Source organism: Lagenorhynchus albirostris, chromosome 8, assembly GCF_949774975.1.
Source record: "Lagenorhynchus albirostris chromosome 8, mLagAlb1.1, whole genome shotgun sequence".
NCBI classification, from domain to species: domain Eukaryota; kingdom Metazoa; phylum Chordata; class Mammalia; order Artiodactyla; family Delphinidae; genus Lagenorhynchus; species Lagenorhynchus albirostris.
In genome coordinates this window covers 32,140,615-32,154,897 of record NC_083102.1, presented here as the reverse complement: position 1 = coordinate 32,154,897, position 14,283 = coordinate 32,140,615, and the positions used below count along the sequence as shown (strand labels likewise).

At 45.7% G+C, this 14,283-nt stretch overlaps 1 protein-coding gene and 1 long non-coding RNA gene across 2 annotated transcripts in view; one reads left to right on the top strand and one right to left on the bottom strand.

Annotated features, from left to right (window-relative positions):
- LOC132524171 (uncharacterized) overlaps positions 1-14,283 on the top strand; it is a 39,294-nt gene that overhangs the window by 21,683 nt on the left and 3,328 nt on the right. Inside the window, exon 2 of the long non-coding RNA XR_009541808.1 lies at positions 8,593-8,755. This is a non-coding gene — a long non-coding RNA (uncharacterized LOC132524171). The remainder of the gene's footprint in view (positions 1-8,592; positions 8,756-14,283) is intronic.
- The window catches only part of WNT2 (Wnt family member 2), a 44,356-nt gene continuing 34,818 nt past the window's right edge, over positions 4,746-14,283 (bottom strand). The window contains exon 5 of the mRNA XM_060156007.1: positions 4,746-5,202. Coding sequence (XP_060011990.1) covers positions 4,973-5,202 — 230 coding nt within the window. The 3' untranslated portion in view covers positions 4,746-4,972. The remainder of the gene's footprint in view (positions 5,203-14,283) is intronic.

Below are 14,283 nucleotides of genomic sequence, written 5' to 3'. Positions count from 1 at the left end.
GTCACCCCAAAATACAGCTCATCAAGGAAGAGAAAATGGGGGGAGGAGTGGATTTCCCTTGCTGTGGGAGAGTTTATTTCCATTTTCTGAGCTTTTGCTGCTTGTATGTAAGTGGCATATACCATCAGGATGCACAGATCTCAATGAAGGGGTGAGGGATCTTGTATGTTTTTAATCAAGCTGAGAAAAGAAACATTTAGCTGAGAGCAAGCACTTATTTGGAAAATAATATGGAGAAGTTGATGGGGATGCGTCTAGCTGCTGTGGAGAGACACTGAACTTATAAACGCTGCCAAAGCATGCTGGTGCCAAGAGGGGGCAAGCACTTAGGTGGCAACCACAGGAGAACACAGGTGAAAACCTGGGATAATTTTTCCATCTAGAATATGTCTTACCTGTGAATTGTAGTTATCAGTGAGGTAAGTCAATTGCCTTCCCTGAAAATCTTTACATACTTGAAAGACGCCTCTTAATCAAGTTGTGTTAAGGGTGGTCCTGAGAAAAGACGGTTTCCCGTAACCTGAAGGGATTTCTTTTCACCAGAGGGTTTGGCAAGACTATCGCGAGTTTAGAATAACAAAGTCAACACCGAAAATTCGCTTTATTATATTTTGATTTCACAGAAGATGTAGACTTGTAAATAACAATAGTTCTTTGTAACAATCTGCGTGACACTTTTATTAGCTGGTGGAAGTGGGAGGTTTGGTTAAACAAGAAATCCATGTGAACCTCAGGAAAAAAAAAACTAGAGCTGGAACAACTACAATTTAGAAAAATAACGATCATGTTGGGCTTTGCAAACCACCTGTCACCTTGCTGATCCCCAGAAAAATGTAAAGAACATTCTCATGGATGAGTGAAAATTTTCTCTGCCTAGGTAAGGATAAGGTCAAAATCAGCACACCTTAGCTGTCAGCTTACACCCGCAGACCGCTTTGCAGGTCAGCACAGACCTGACAAAAGCAATTTACCAGCTTTGGAACTGGGAGGTCTATTTGTTGAGAGTACAACTCTTGCTCTTAAGATAAGGAACTCAGGTTGAAGTACAGTAAATAGACAAAAGAATGGTTCTGGTCCATTGGACACCTCTCTGAGCCTTTATTTTGAGAGTGGGCAAGAGGGGAGATGAATGTTCTTTAACTGAGCGAGACAACACCAGCCCCAGGCCAGCCTTTAATAAGTGAGAAGTAATAACAATATCCTGGCCTGAAAATACTGTCAAGCCCAAGCGCATGCACGGTCATGTTGGCTGCCTCTGAGAGAGAGGCCCGCGGTAGGTCTCAGAGAGTCAATGTAAGATTCTTTAATAAGTTAATAAGGCCGAGAAGTGCCAATGTGAAGTTGGATTTTCTGACTTTAAAGCTGCCTTTCTTTGAAAAAGAAACGTGATACCTGATGTTTTCAAGCATCATAATAACTCCTATAAAAAGGCAAATCGTGTGACAATTGAAAACATCTCTTGAAATTAACCTTGGCAGCCTGGAGCAGAGCTAGACAACAGGTATGGACAGCCGAGCAACGGCCCGAGGCCCTAAGGCTCAGGGGCCTCCAGATGCCTTGGAAGTAGGTGCTGGGAGGGGACAGGGAAGCCACAGAGAAGGAAGGGTGGAGGTTACCCACAAGAGCTGAAAAAGCCACTCTCCACCATCACCAAACTCAGCTGGTCTCTTGGCAACAGCTACCTGGCTCTTTCCCTCTCACTCCCCCTCCCATGATCAGGCCACGTGCAGATTAAATTGCCATTTGGTGGATCCTTCTGGAATGCTCATTTCAATCTAGTGACACCCATAAAAGGCAGAGCAGATAGGCAGTGTTCTACGCCTGGGGTTGCCCTATGCGTCTCCCACTCCCATCCTGAAGTAACTGTGGTCCAATAACAGGCCAGGGCCCCCATCCTTGAGGGGCACAGAGCCAGAGCCAAGTGTGGTCATGGCACTGGGGGCGTTTGTGCTTGAGTTTAAGCCATTTGAGGGCATAAACTGGTCTCTTTAAGGCAGGGTGTTAATGCTTTCAGAGCATGAGGCACTGTCCAGGACGCTGTAACTAGAATGCACATTGAAAAGGGTGTTCAGTCGGCACCACAGACCAACTGACAGAGGCAAATCTATTGAAGAAAAAAACCCATTTGCTAAGTCTGAGAATCATGTGCAATTATATCTTTATTTAAGAAAACTACAGTGAACTAGTGAAGATCTCCTGCTGTGTGGAACGTTTTCAGAAATGGCAGAAAAATCAATAGGCATCATCTTGAGCTTAGAAAACTTCCACTTATAATAAGATATTTACCGGGAGGGAATTTGTAAGGGGATTTGACCTGAATGGATTCCCTCATTATTTTATTTTGGGTAATTCATGCCATACATTCCCTTAAAAGCCTGGAAAATCAAGAGTTTAGTATCTTTTAGAGTCGTGAAATATTGATCCTGTACCAAACCCTAAAGAAAATAAGTTTGAAATTATCTTCACCTTTTTAAAAATTTGGAGATTTTCTCTTTCAGAAGTAAAAGCAGATAAAAATATTTCACTCTCTTATTTTACTCTCTACAGTGGCTTCATCTACTGCCACTGGAGATGGCTGCCATAGTCTCTCTTACAAAATAGGACAATTTATGCAGCAAGAGGCAGTGTATGAGCAAGGGGACATGGACGTGCCTTGTCCCCTTGCTCCTTATCAGGAAGGATGCATTTCAGCATAAGAAGAAAGTCAGATCTAAGCATGCCAGGGATAAACAAACAAACAAACAATGAACATCCCCTCAAGACACTAAAATTGCTTAGAATCCACCAAGTTAATTCTGAGACAAACTAGTTTCATTTAATAGATAAAGTGCTTAACTTTCTTGAAGACTCTTAGAGTGTGGTCCTGTTTGTGGGAGTATCGGGGTAACGGCTGGTATTTGTACAGATTCCTTCACTTCTCTTGGTCTCAGTTTCCCCAGATACAGGCTGAGGGGAGCTAAGATGTCCTCTAAGATCCTTTCCATGTCTAAATATATCCACGGATTTATGACTTCACAGTTCATCCAGCAGGAAGGGGGGCTGATGGCTTTGGGACCCCCAAGAAAGTCCCTCCATCCTCCCACAGCAAGCTTTAGTGTAACTAAGACTGAGCTCACCTGTTCGGCCTCCCACTCACACCCCCTCCCCACTCCCAGACCCACACTGGGCTCAGAGCAGCCACCACCATGCTCCATCCTCCCACCCTCTGAATCCTTAGAATAAAAAGAAGGAAGAGCCACTTTGGAAAAATTAGACAATTAATTTTATGGTTTGGGAGTGAGTGAAAAGAGATGAATTCTGTCATTTTTAAGAAAGCTAGGAGGCAAATATCATTATGACAAAGCCCTCCAGAGGGTTGATTTCCAAGAGGCTTGGTGTCAATGTCCTGCTCTAAATCAAGGGTAGAGAACCTGAAGGCCAAAGTATCAAAGGGTAAGCAAGCAGCAGTAATGTGACACCAGATGCCCGTAGTGAATCATCCTGTTAGTTAATGTAGCTCTGTGAAGAGATCCCATTTAGAACTAGAACCTAACTGGAGGGGCGGAATGAGGAGTACCTTCGGGTATTTCACCTTTCTTTCATCTGATACATCTTTCACCTGATAAAACGGGGCAGGCAACCTCTCCATTTTCCTTGGATGTCATCTTTCGGTTTAGGGCAGAAGCCAGCCACAATTTGCATATCGATGTTCCCATAATTACAGCTGGGTCCCTTAAATATAGTCTCCAAGTTACAATTTGTTTGCAATATAATACACTAGGGTTACCAACTTTATAAGCAAGGCTATGTGTTATTTGCTTTAGGCTATGGTATCTTGTCATCTTGTAAGCGTCAAATGAACACAATTAAATATGACAGGTCTTTACAATGTGCTTGAAGGGCGACAGGAACTAGTTGATGCCCCTTTGCGCACACGGCCGACTTCTTTTAGTTGTCCACTTATGGTTGGAGCTGTCCAGGCGTGACCTCGCTCTGGAAACCTCTCTGTCAGCATTTTGGTTCCCTGGTCTTGTCATCCCCAAAGTTTTCATTCTTAAAGCCATTTCAGTTACAGAATTCCATGGGCCGCAAGCATCACACCAGGTAGGAATTTCATTCCCCCGCTTCCCCCTTATCTGTACAGATGTGTTTTCTGACATTCCACTCACTAGGTTACTTTCCTCCATCTTCACCCAACAGTTACAGAATACTGCCGGATCATCAGTTTTCTTTTAAATTCCCTTCAGATTCTAAGTGATCTCATTCCCTAAAAAGTTCTTTATATTGAGTGGACAGTAATGCAAAGCAATCACTTTCTGAGGCTTTTGCTATTGCACAGACTCCAAACTGTACCAAAGGACAACAGACCCACCTTGTCACATCAGATTTTAATATGGCAACAAATGCCTTGAAATGCGTGCATTTGAAACCTAAAGTTTATTGAAAGCCATTTTTCTTCAGCCAATTACCAATCACCCCAGAGGTGGTGGCTGTGAAAATCACTTGATCAGGCAAAAGCCTTGCTTGGTCTTTTCAAGAATTAAAGTTAATTCAGTAGGGGTTTATCCTGCTTTCTATATTTCACCCTCCGGACAGAAGTATGGAATTTCTTAACTGTGAACATTTGTTGGAAAACACAGAGGAAGTTCCTTTGAGACACTCTTTTTCCCTCTGGCCAACTGTTCTAGAAGAGGAAATGTCTAGGTGGGTAGAGACAGTGGTCTGGGCCCACCACCCCTCCCCGCTCTAACAGCCCGTTGCGACCAGGAAGAGACGTGCCTCAGGATGCCGGCAGTCGGAGAAAATAGGGCATGCTTAATGTGCAGCGTGTGGGCCCCGTCCTGGGCCCCCAGGGAGCGGGAAGAGGCTTCCGTAAAGACAAAGGCCACGTGCCTAAGGAAACATCTCCCAGAGGGAACCCAAGAGCCCAGCATCCTTGCAGATCCAATGGAGTCCTTGTGGGAGGGAAGGTGGATGGTGACCTCCGCTGGGGTCATGTGGGAGCCACCCAGTCGGGGCTCTTCGGGGCCTTGCACGTGTGCACATCCAGGGCCTCCAGGCAGTCCTGGCAGCGCACAGCACAGCACCAGTGGAACTTACACTCGCACTTGGTCATCCGGGTGACGCGGGAGGTGTCATAGCCTCTCCCACAGCACATGACTTCGCAGCTGTCCATGCCTCGGGAAGTCAGGTTGCACACACGGCCTGCTGTACCCGGGGAGCCTGGAAGACAAGCCAAGGGGTGTCACTGAAATGGTGTGGGTGGAACACAGTATGCTTCGAGAGGAAGAGTTACGTTGTCATCCTCCAGGACGGGGCCCGGATGCCACCTCACCACATCCCGGGGCTGTGCCACCAATTCTGTGGGCCCAGGAGCACGTGTCAACCCTGGGGGCAACAGCAGTGAGCACCCTGTCCAGGAAGAATGGACGTGAAGCTTTGGAGCTGCCTTGGACATCCTGACTCCAGCATTCCCGCTTCTAAGTTGGATAAGCTTTTCAGATTATCCTTACCCAGCCTCAGATTGATGGGTCACTGAATGGGCAAGGCCAGGTCAGGATGAAAGAAGGAGCCACACTAGTCCTCTCTCTCCCAGCCTTAAATCACATTAAGGAAGCAGTGGTCAGAGTTAGCTCTGTTGGAATTTGTTGGGGCATGGAACCCTCCAACGGTGGGGATTTTGTCTCCCCGGACTTGATTACACTGGCTTATTAGAAAGACAAGAGAACTCTGGTTGCCGAAGGGCAGGTGTGGGCATCATTTGTGTAAGGCCTTGAGGAGGGAGCAATGCCCAGCCTGGTTTATCTTCCATGCTTTGGTCTAGTGGGTCATCTAGATGTGTGTGAGACACCTGGTTGAAGCCAGGATTCTAGGTCTTTGATAAACAAAACTGGTGTTAAAAGCCTGTTAGAAATGACTAGTGGACACTAGTGGACATTGTCTTAGTTAATTAGGATGATGCTTGCTGTTTGGCAATTCATATTTATGTATTTGTTTCTCAAAGAATCTCAAAGCTAGGAAGCCTCCTTTTTTTTTTTTTTTTTTTTTTTTTTTTGCGGTACGCGGGCCTCTCACTGTTGTGGCCTCTCCCGTCGCAGAGCACAGGCTCCGGACGCGCAGGCTCAGCGGCCATGGCTCACGGGCCCAGCCGATCCGCGGCACGTGGGATTTTCCCGGACAGGGGCATGAACCCGTGACCCCTGCATCAGCAGGCGGACTCTCAACCACTGCGCCACCAGGGAAGCCCTAGGAAGCCTCTTAATTGTTCTTTTCTTGGGGAGGCACCCAGAGTTCTTTTACAAGAGCCTTATCTGGTAACAGAACCAATTGTAATGGACATTTTTAGAGAGTCTGCTCAGCTTACAATGATCTTTTCTGCACAGAGCAGGGCGCCTGGCAGCCATGGTGAACAACGTGACCCTGCTCTCTTGGCAGCAGGTGACTGGGCCAGGGGTGAGCACCGGACTCGAGCCGGGCCAATGAGGTAGATTTCCCTGAGGATCTGTGGTTCTGATGGGGACACTTAGTACAAATTCCAAGTACAAACACAGCAGCCATTGGCAGCCATGTACCATGATGAGGTCTGTGGACGAGAAGACATCACAGAGAGACGAGAACGAGGCAGATGTACAGAGACAGTGAGGATAAGACATGGAAAGAGAATGCTGCCCAGACCCTGGACTATTTTCTGAGGTCTGGCTGCATTCCAACCTTTGGATACCTCGAGAGACTGTATCCTTATAATACATTTCACCTTTCAGCTTAAAGCACTCAAGTTTCTATTACTTGCAGTTGACAATCCTAAATAACCAACAAACCTAAACTCTTTATTAAAAACAAAACAAAACAAAAACACCTTTTATCGGGATGAAAAAGACAGTGGCTTCATTTTCCATTCCTCCATCATCTAACTAGGAATTTTTCCCTCTTCATAGCTCCTCTAGTGCCTTGTGACTCTGTGCTTATCACATTCCACCCTGTGTTCCAATTATCTATATAAATGTCATGTTGCGCTGCCTGTCAAGAATGACCAAGGAAGCAGCCAGGTTCAGGCAGGGCATGGGGTCAAGAAGAGGGGTGGGGGGGCAGGACTTGCTCTGCGTGATCAGACCACTGACAGCAGGAAGACAGGCAGGGCAATTTCATAAGGACAGGAAGGACGGCAAAGGGCCGGAGTCAGGGTGGCGGGTGGGTTAGCCAGGGATGGCCCTGAGCCTACATCGTGTGCTGAAGAAGCAAAGCGCTGGAAGAGACAGCAGCTGGGCCTGGATTCGGGGCAACCATCGGGACAGTACTCAGAATCCCTGACTGTGCAAAAAGGACTGGCTGCCACATGCTGCCTCTCTTTAACAGCAGACTCCTTTACTTAATTCAGTAAACATTTAGCGAACGCAAACATGTGTGAGACACTGTGCGGCTACCTGGGGTTTCTGGCGGTGGCCATGAGGAAATAAAATAATTAGGATTCACTTCCTATTCTCAGGGAACTCATGATATAATGAAGAGATAAATATATAAAGAGTTATTTCCACTACTTCAAGATAACTGCTCCATTTGCTGAAGACCTACTGTAGCCAACTGTAGAGTTTTGTGAAAAACACCACTGCAAAGCTCAAGACAGTAGAGAGAGGTTATTTAGGGCTTGGACAAATCAGGGTTCAAATCCTAGCTTTACCATGTATCAACTGTGTGACCTTGGGCACGTTACTTAATCTCATTAAGCTTCAGTTTCTTCCTATGCAAAACTGGGATAAAAACAGTTCCTTCCTCATAGGGCTGTGGTGGGGACTGAATGAGATTCTGCCTGGAAGCTCCTGGCATAATAAGTGCTCAATAAATGTTAACCATTCATTCACTTAACAAGTATTTAACAAGAGTGCCTGCTATGTGCTAGGCACAGTTCTGGGAGCTTGGGCTGCTGTATCAGTGAACAAAGCAAAGATCCTACCTGCCTCGAGGAGTTTATGTTCTAGGGGGGTAAGCCAAGCATATTATAATAATGATATTCATTAGTAATAATAGTAGAAAACAGGATCAGAAAAGGAGCTGTTAATGCTTTTGTAGAGGAGGTGGCATTACAGATATGATGTGAAGGATAGATAGAAGATTTGAAGGGGAGAATGGGGTGACAGGCATTTCTGGCGAGAGAGAACCTCCCAGCAGAAATTCAGAGGTCAAATACACAAGAGACTGTGCAGATTCAACGTGGCCGAGGCAGAGGGTGTGTGTTAGGCAAAAAGCACGGAAAGAGAGGTTGGAGCAACAGGTCAAAGAGTCTTCCTGCCTTGCTGCAATTTGGATTTTATTCCATGGTGGGTGGTGAACAAGTCCAGATTTCTATTCAGGGAAAAATATGTTGCAATGATAAATCTGGAAGAGTGGCTTGGGGCAGGGAGGTATCTTGAGGCTGTTGGATTAGTCCAGGCAAGAGATAATGAGTGGAGACAGAAGTAGGACAAATACAGGATGGGTTGAAGAGGAAGAATCCCTAGGACTTGGTGACCCACTGAATTAAAGGGTGAGTTGGATGGTGGGGCGTGTCAAGTAGGAAAAGACTGAAAACTGTTCGTCTGGTTCAACGATAAGGAGGTAACTCGTGCCTTTTGATGACAGCAGCTTCAGTGGAACAATACGGATGGGTGCAGTGGATTGAAGAGTGAACAGGAGGAGAGGCCAGGTGGTGACAGAGTGTGGGCAGTTTGCAAGAAGCTTGGTGATGAAGTGGACAAAAGAGCAGAGCTGCAAGGACTGATGAAGCTGAAGGTGGAACTTTAAGGTGATTTCAGGCCATTCCGTTGATTGGTGGTTTGCTATGCAGCAGGAGTTACCTGATAACGTTGTGTAAGTTTTCATTTATATAAAGTGCAAAAGTGGGGAAAACTAGTCTGTGCCATTAGAAGTCAGGGTAGTGATATCTCTTGGGGAGGTGGTGAAAAGGGGCCTGAAGGAGGCTTCTGGAGTACTGTTCTCTTCAGGGTCCTGATCTGGGCACATGTTACCTGGGGGTGCTCATTTGAGACAGTTCGCTTAGCTGTACACATGTGGTACATGCCCTTTGCCGGATGCATTTTATATTTCAATAACAAGAAGAGAAGGGGGAAGGGAATGAGGAAGAGGAACAGGAGGCAGCAGCTAAGGCCACAGACGCGAAGACTTAGCGGAAAAGTGTTCACCGCAGCTGGAGGGTGGTGCTCAAAGCGGGCAGTGGCAGGAGATGAGCCAGTGAGGTGGGCAGAAGCTGCCTGTGAAAGGCCTTGTGTCACAGGCCAAGGGGTTTACGTTTTAACCAAGGGCAGAGGAATGCTATTGAGAGTTATTACACAAAAGGGAGACATGTTTTGACTTGTATTTCAGAAGAATCACTATGGGTGGCTGGATTGAAGGGAGCCAGGGTGAAGGCCAGGAGACCAGTTAGAAACCAATAAAGGACTCTGGGCAGGACACGATGTGGCCTGGATGGAGACAGTGGTAGTGGCAATGGGAGAGGTTAACGGACTCGAGGGAAGCTGAGAAGGCTGCACCTCAGGACGTGGCGACTGACTGGACAAGCGGCTGAGAGGTTGAGGAGAGTGGAGAGGTGCTCCCAGGCTTCCGGCGGGAGCGCCGGGGTTTACGCGGGTGATATTCCCTGAGGTGGGGGACACCTGGGAGGGGCAGGCTTTGGGGGAAGATAACGAGCTTAGTTTTCAGCATGTTGAGTTGGCTGTGACTGTGTGCCACACAGGTAGGAATGGTCACTGAAAATCCTCTCTGGGACTCAGGGGAGAGGTCAGGATGGAGATGCCGATGAGGAAATCTTTGGCAGAGGTGGCAACTGAAGCCTTGGGTGTGAATGAGAGCCCTAGGGGTTGTGTGAAAAGTGCTCTCACCCGCCATCTCAGAGGCAACTGAGTTTTTACCTTTTATGTGTTTTGTTCATAAGCCGTGTACATCAATAAGCATTCCTCACTTCCACTGACATGCATTTATCAGAATATAAATACATTACCATGCAATTAGAATTCTTTATTCCCTTTGGGGCTATGGGGCACAGGGGCCAGGACAGGGAGGCCAAATGTCCCATTCCTGAATCAGGCTGTGGGCCTTTTACTGACATCGAACTCCGTGGTCTTTCCCCGGCGGCTTGCAAGCCTAAGGAGGTCGAATCGTGTGGTCTAACTCAGCCTGGACTAATGGTCCTGGTGGGTTTTGTCCCCCAAAAGCAGCAAACTGAACTAGACTCCAACTGAACAGAAGGTTGTTCAGTGAAGTGACCTCAACATCGTCCAAACTCTGAGAGGAGCAAAGTGATGGCCGCTGGCAAGAGCTTAACTAGGAAGTGGTTTCAGAAAAGGAGACACAGCCTCTGGCACTGAGCCTTCTCAGCAGTTCAGTGTTCAGCTACACAATGCTGGAATTCACGATGAATCTGAGCCTACCACTCTCCACTGGCTGCCCAAACAGGGCATAACGAAGGCCCAGAAGAAAATGTGAGATGGGTTTTTGAAGGTTGAGAGCCACTGATGTGAGAACGTTGTGGGGTCGCAGCCTGGAGCAGCAACGGCCCCTCTGAGGAATCAGCGGCGCCAGGATGGGCCAGCCGAGGGGAGGACGAGGCTGCTTAGTGAAGGACTACAAACTGGCCCTGCTTTGGGGTTTGGATCTCATTAGATCTGATGACAGACTGCAGGGAGGAAGGGCAGTTTTGACACTTGCTGCCGTTTGAGGAGAATATAGAGCCATTTCATCAAAACCCTGAAAAGAGAGTTTGCCAGAGTACAGAAGCTACACAAAACTTGTTGGTATTGCTTCCTGTATTGAAATTATAATAAGGACTTCCCATTAGCCTTTGCAAGACAGAAAACATCACCATCACCATTATTCTTGAAATAAAAAGAATCAAGACTATACGTATATATTATATATATATATATATACACACACAAGATTATACGCATATATGTGTGTGTGAGAGACAGAAAGAGAGAGCGCTCACATGTGCTTTATGAAAAGGAACCACTGAGTTTTATGACCTGGCTGCTTGTTTAGTTCTGAATATTTGCGACATATACTTTTAGATCTCTTTTTCTAAATAATATACCAACTTATTAAGTAATGAGTCACTCATTAGATGATCTGATGACCCCACCTAGGCCATAACAAGAGCCCTGGGGAAATAAAGCCAGCTACACCTACCAGAAGAGCCAGTTTTCACATTTTCAAAGCCAGAGAGAGCTGAAGTTCTTCCATCCTTTCTTTTCTTCTCTTTTTTCCCCTCTTCTTTCTTTCTTTCCCCTCTACCTTCTTTTTTATCCTTTCTCTCCTTTTTGTTCATAACTGGGGCCAATATTTGTGGAGCACTTACACAGGCCGGGCCCTGGGATAAGCCTTTGCCTGTATTATCTCATTTAATTCTCATAAGTGCTTATAAAGTAGGTACTATTATCATCACTGTTTTGGAAATGAGGAAACAGAAGGTCAGAGGGGTTAAGTGACTTGCCCGAGATCACACGGCAAGCAGGTGGCAGGGTCAGGATTTGGAGATGGAGCTCTTGACCTTGTGATTTGGTCTCGTGTCCCGCCAGGCCCCAGAAAGCAGGCTCATGTGTAACAGTATGTGATCAGTGCTTTAGCAGATTTCCTGTTCTCTCCCTTCATTATTTTATTAACTGAAGAACTTGCAAAGGTCCTGACATATAATTCTTTTGGAGGGGACCTTTTCCTCCAATGCATGATATGCCGTAGACAATTAGGACACCGAAGTCTTGTGAGAAAGTGAACAAGGCTTGTTAACGTGGTATTTGTAGCTTATCCTGCATTTTTCCTGTACTGATATTCCTGTTGAATTCCTGGCACCTTTTTGAGGAATGAGACAGACCAAATACTTTGCAATACCAGAATGCACATCTCCAAAACACGTGTGCTCCCAAGTTGGTTCTAATATATGTTGCTGATGTGGCTACGACTGAAGACTCTGGGAGGAGCCGTCCCTAAGCAGAGCTCTCTGTTCAGGAAAGCCTATAGCACCAATCTGCATCTCACCAAAAATGAAATGGCATAGCTTGATCACTTACCTAGCTCTTCTCAGACTTCATTCTAAGATGCTCTGCGCCATTTCCAAATGCCAAATTGATCTTTATGGGTCAAATATTTGCATCACACAATATCTACAAAGCCTGTGTGGCTGGCTCTAAAAATACTTCAAAGGAGAAAGTTAAAAAATACTTTTGAGTAATGGCCCTAATATTAGTCTCCCAAATTGATATGTTAAATGGATAAACACATATTTAGATGCTTCAGATTTAACATGTTTATTTAAAAGATCATTTATATTGCTTTATAATGTTATTTCTTACTACACTTTGATTTACTCAGTTCACTTAAGAGAAGTGACAAGTTGGAAGCTCTTCTCCCTGACTTCCCTTTGCCTTAGGTTTGTGAAGTGTGCCCAGATATGTGACCTGCCTGGGTACAGACCCCAACCCCCAGACAGTGTGGTACAGACTCAGGTTCAGCGGACCCAAACCTTCATCTATCATCTTCATACCGCACTGTCATTAGGTCATGTGCCTAGAGTCAGTGCCCGTAAAATCCAGGCGGTCTCTAACCACGGGAAGGTGTGGGTTCCAGCCAGATGGACCTCTCTCCTCCCACAGGTGTTTTCCTCACCCTGATTCACACAAGAGCTCACATATGCATGGGGAAAAAATGAAGAATCAGAGTGTCTAAATCACGTAAGTTTGGGACCACATAATGCACCTTTGGTGAAGCAATGCTGAGGGAACTTTACAGAATCAAGCATCCCATCCCCAGAGCTATAAAATTAATGATGGAGTCAGGGTTCCCAGTGCAAAAACACTTCTGTCTCCCCTGACATGCATCTTCCTGACAGCAGAGGAGGATGAAGGGCTTTTGCTAATAGTTCCCAGACCCACACCTCAGGGTACTCGCTCTCTCGCTCTCTCTCTCTCTCTCTCTCTCTCTCTGGATGGGCCTGTATCTTTGGAAATTCCTACCACTCCAGGCTGACAGAAGCCCATATGTTGACCGTTAGGGCATAAGGCAAGATTCACTTAAGCCCATCATCCAATAGGCTGTTTCTCCTCTGGCTGACTTACACGTTGTCATTCACAACACAGATTTATTGAGGGAAGAAAAGAATGTTAAAGAGCAAATGTTAGAGACCGCACATTCATCTACTTGGAAGGCTTCCCCCTTCCTCACATCAGTGATTGCAAAGCTAAAAAGCAGGGAAGGACAATGTCTCTCCACTTATCTCAGAGGGTTTTCCTCAACATTTTCATAATAACTAGGACAGGTTTGACTGGCACAGGAAAGCATGTCCCATTAAATTAGCAAATCCTATCGTGGAATTAAAGTTGTTGAGGTTAGACTGGTCAAGGTTTTCCATATCTGGCACTAGCTAGCCTACCCAAGTTCATTTCCCACTGCCCTCCACCCGTATCCTCTAATCAGGCCATCTCCTGGAGAGACTTTCTGATGTCACAGCCGTGTAGACTGTTTGCTCATAAGAGTTACTCTCATCTGCTGCACTGGACTTGCCTCGATCTCCTTTAGATTGAAAGTCTTCCCATCCTTCAAGATTCAGGCCTACTTCAGCACCTGTCATAGAGCGCTCCCTGGCTGCTCCAAGCCCACCTGGACCACCTTCCTAAGTCCTATAACGTTAGCACGTCAGCCAGTAGAGCTCATACACTGTTTTGAAATGTTTGACGATTTCTCATGCATCTTGCTTCCCAAGGACAGCATTAGGTCTTATATTTCTTCTATATACTGCATAGTTCTCAGGTGGTCAAATATTAAAATCAATTCCTTAAAAATTAAGATCAGCCTCCCCTCCAGGGAGGGGTCACCCAGTCCCCAGGCACTATGGGAGAACAGACTAGCTAAAAGCCAGGTTTTAATTCAAATTATCTCACTTGATACACAGAGAACATATACAAGAAGTGTGGCACATTTTTAAATGACAGAAATTCAAAATGACAACTTAAGAGAGTCTGTGGCATGAAGTTCAGGTTGTGTTATTGCAAACTTAGAGTAAGATTAAGGAACAATTCATTCATTCATAATTGAATCATGGGAACCTTAGGAATTTCTAGGTGACACACATATCTTAAGAGACCCAAAGAAGTTAATTTGCCCAAGACTACCCAATTAGTAATCAGTAGAAATAATAATAGGTAGCACCAAAGTCTCCTAATCTATAATACAGGGCTCTTTCCCTAGGAATATGAAATTTGCATATTTTAAAAAGGAGATTTACCGCACTAGCACAAAATAGGTTTCAGGGGGAAAGCTTAAAGG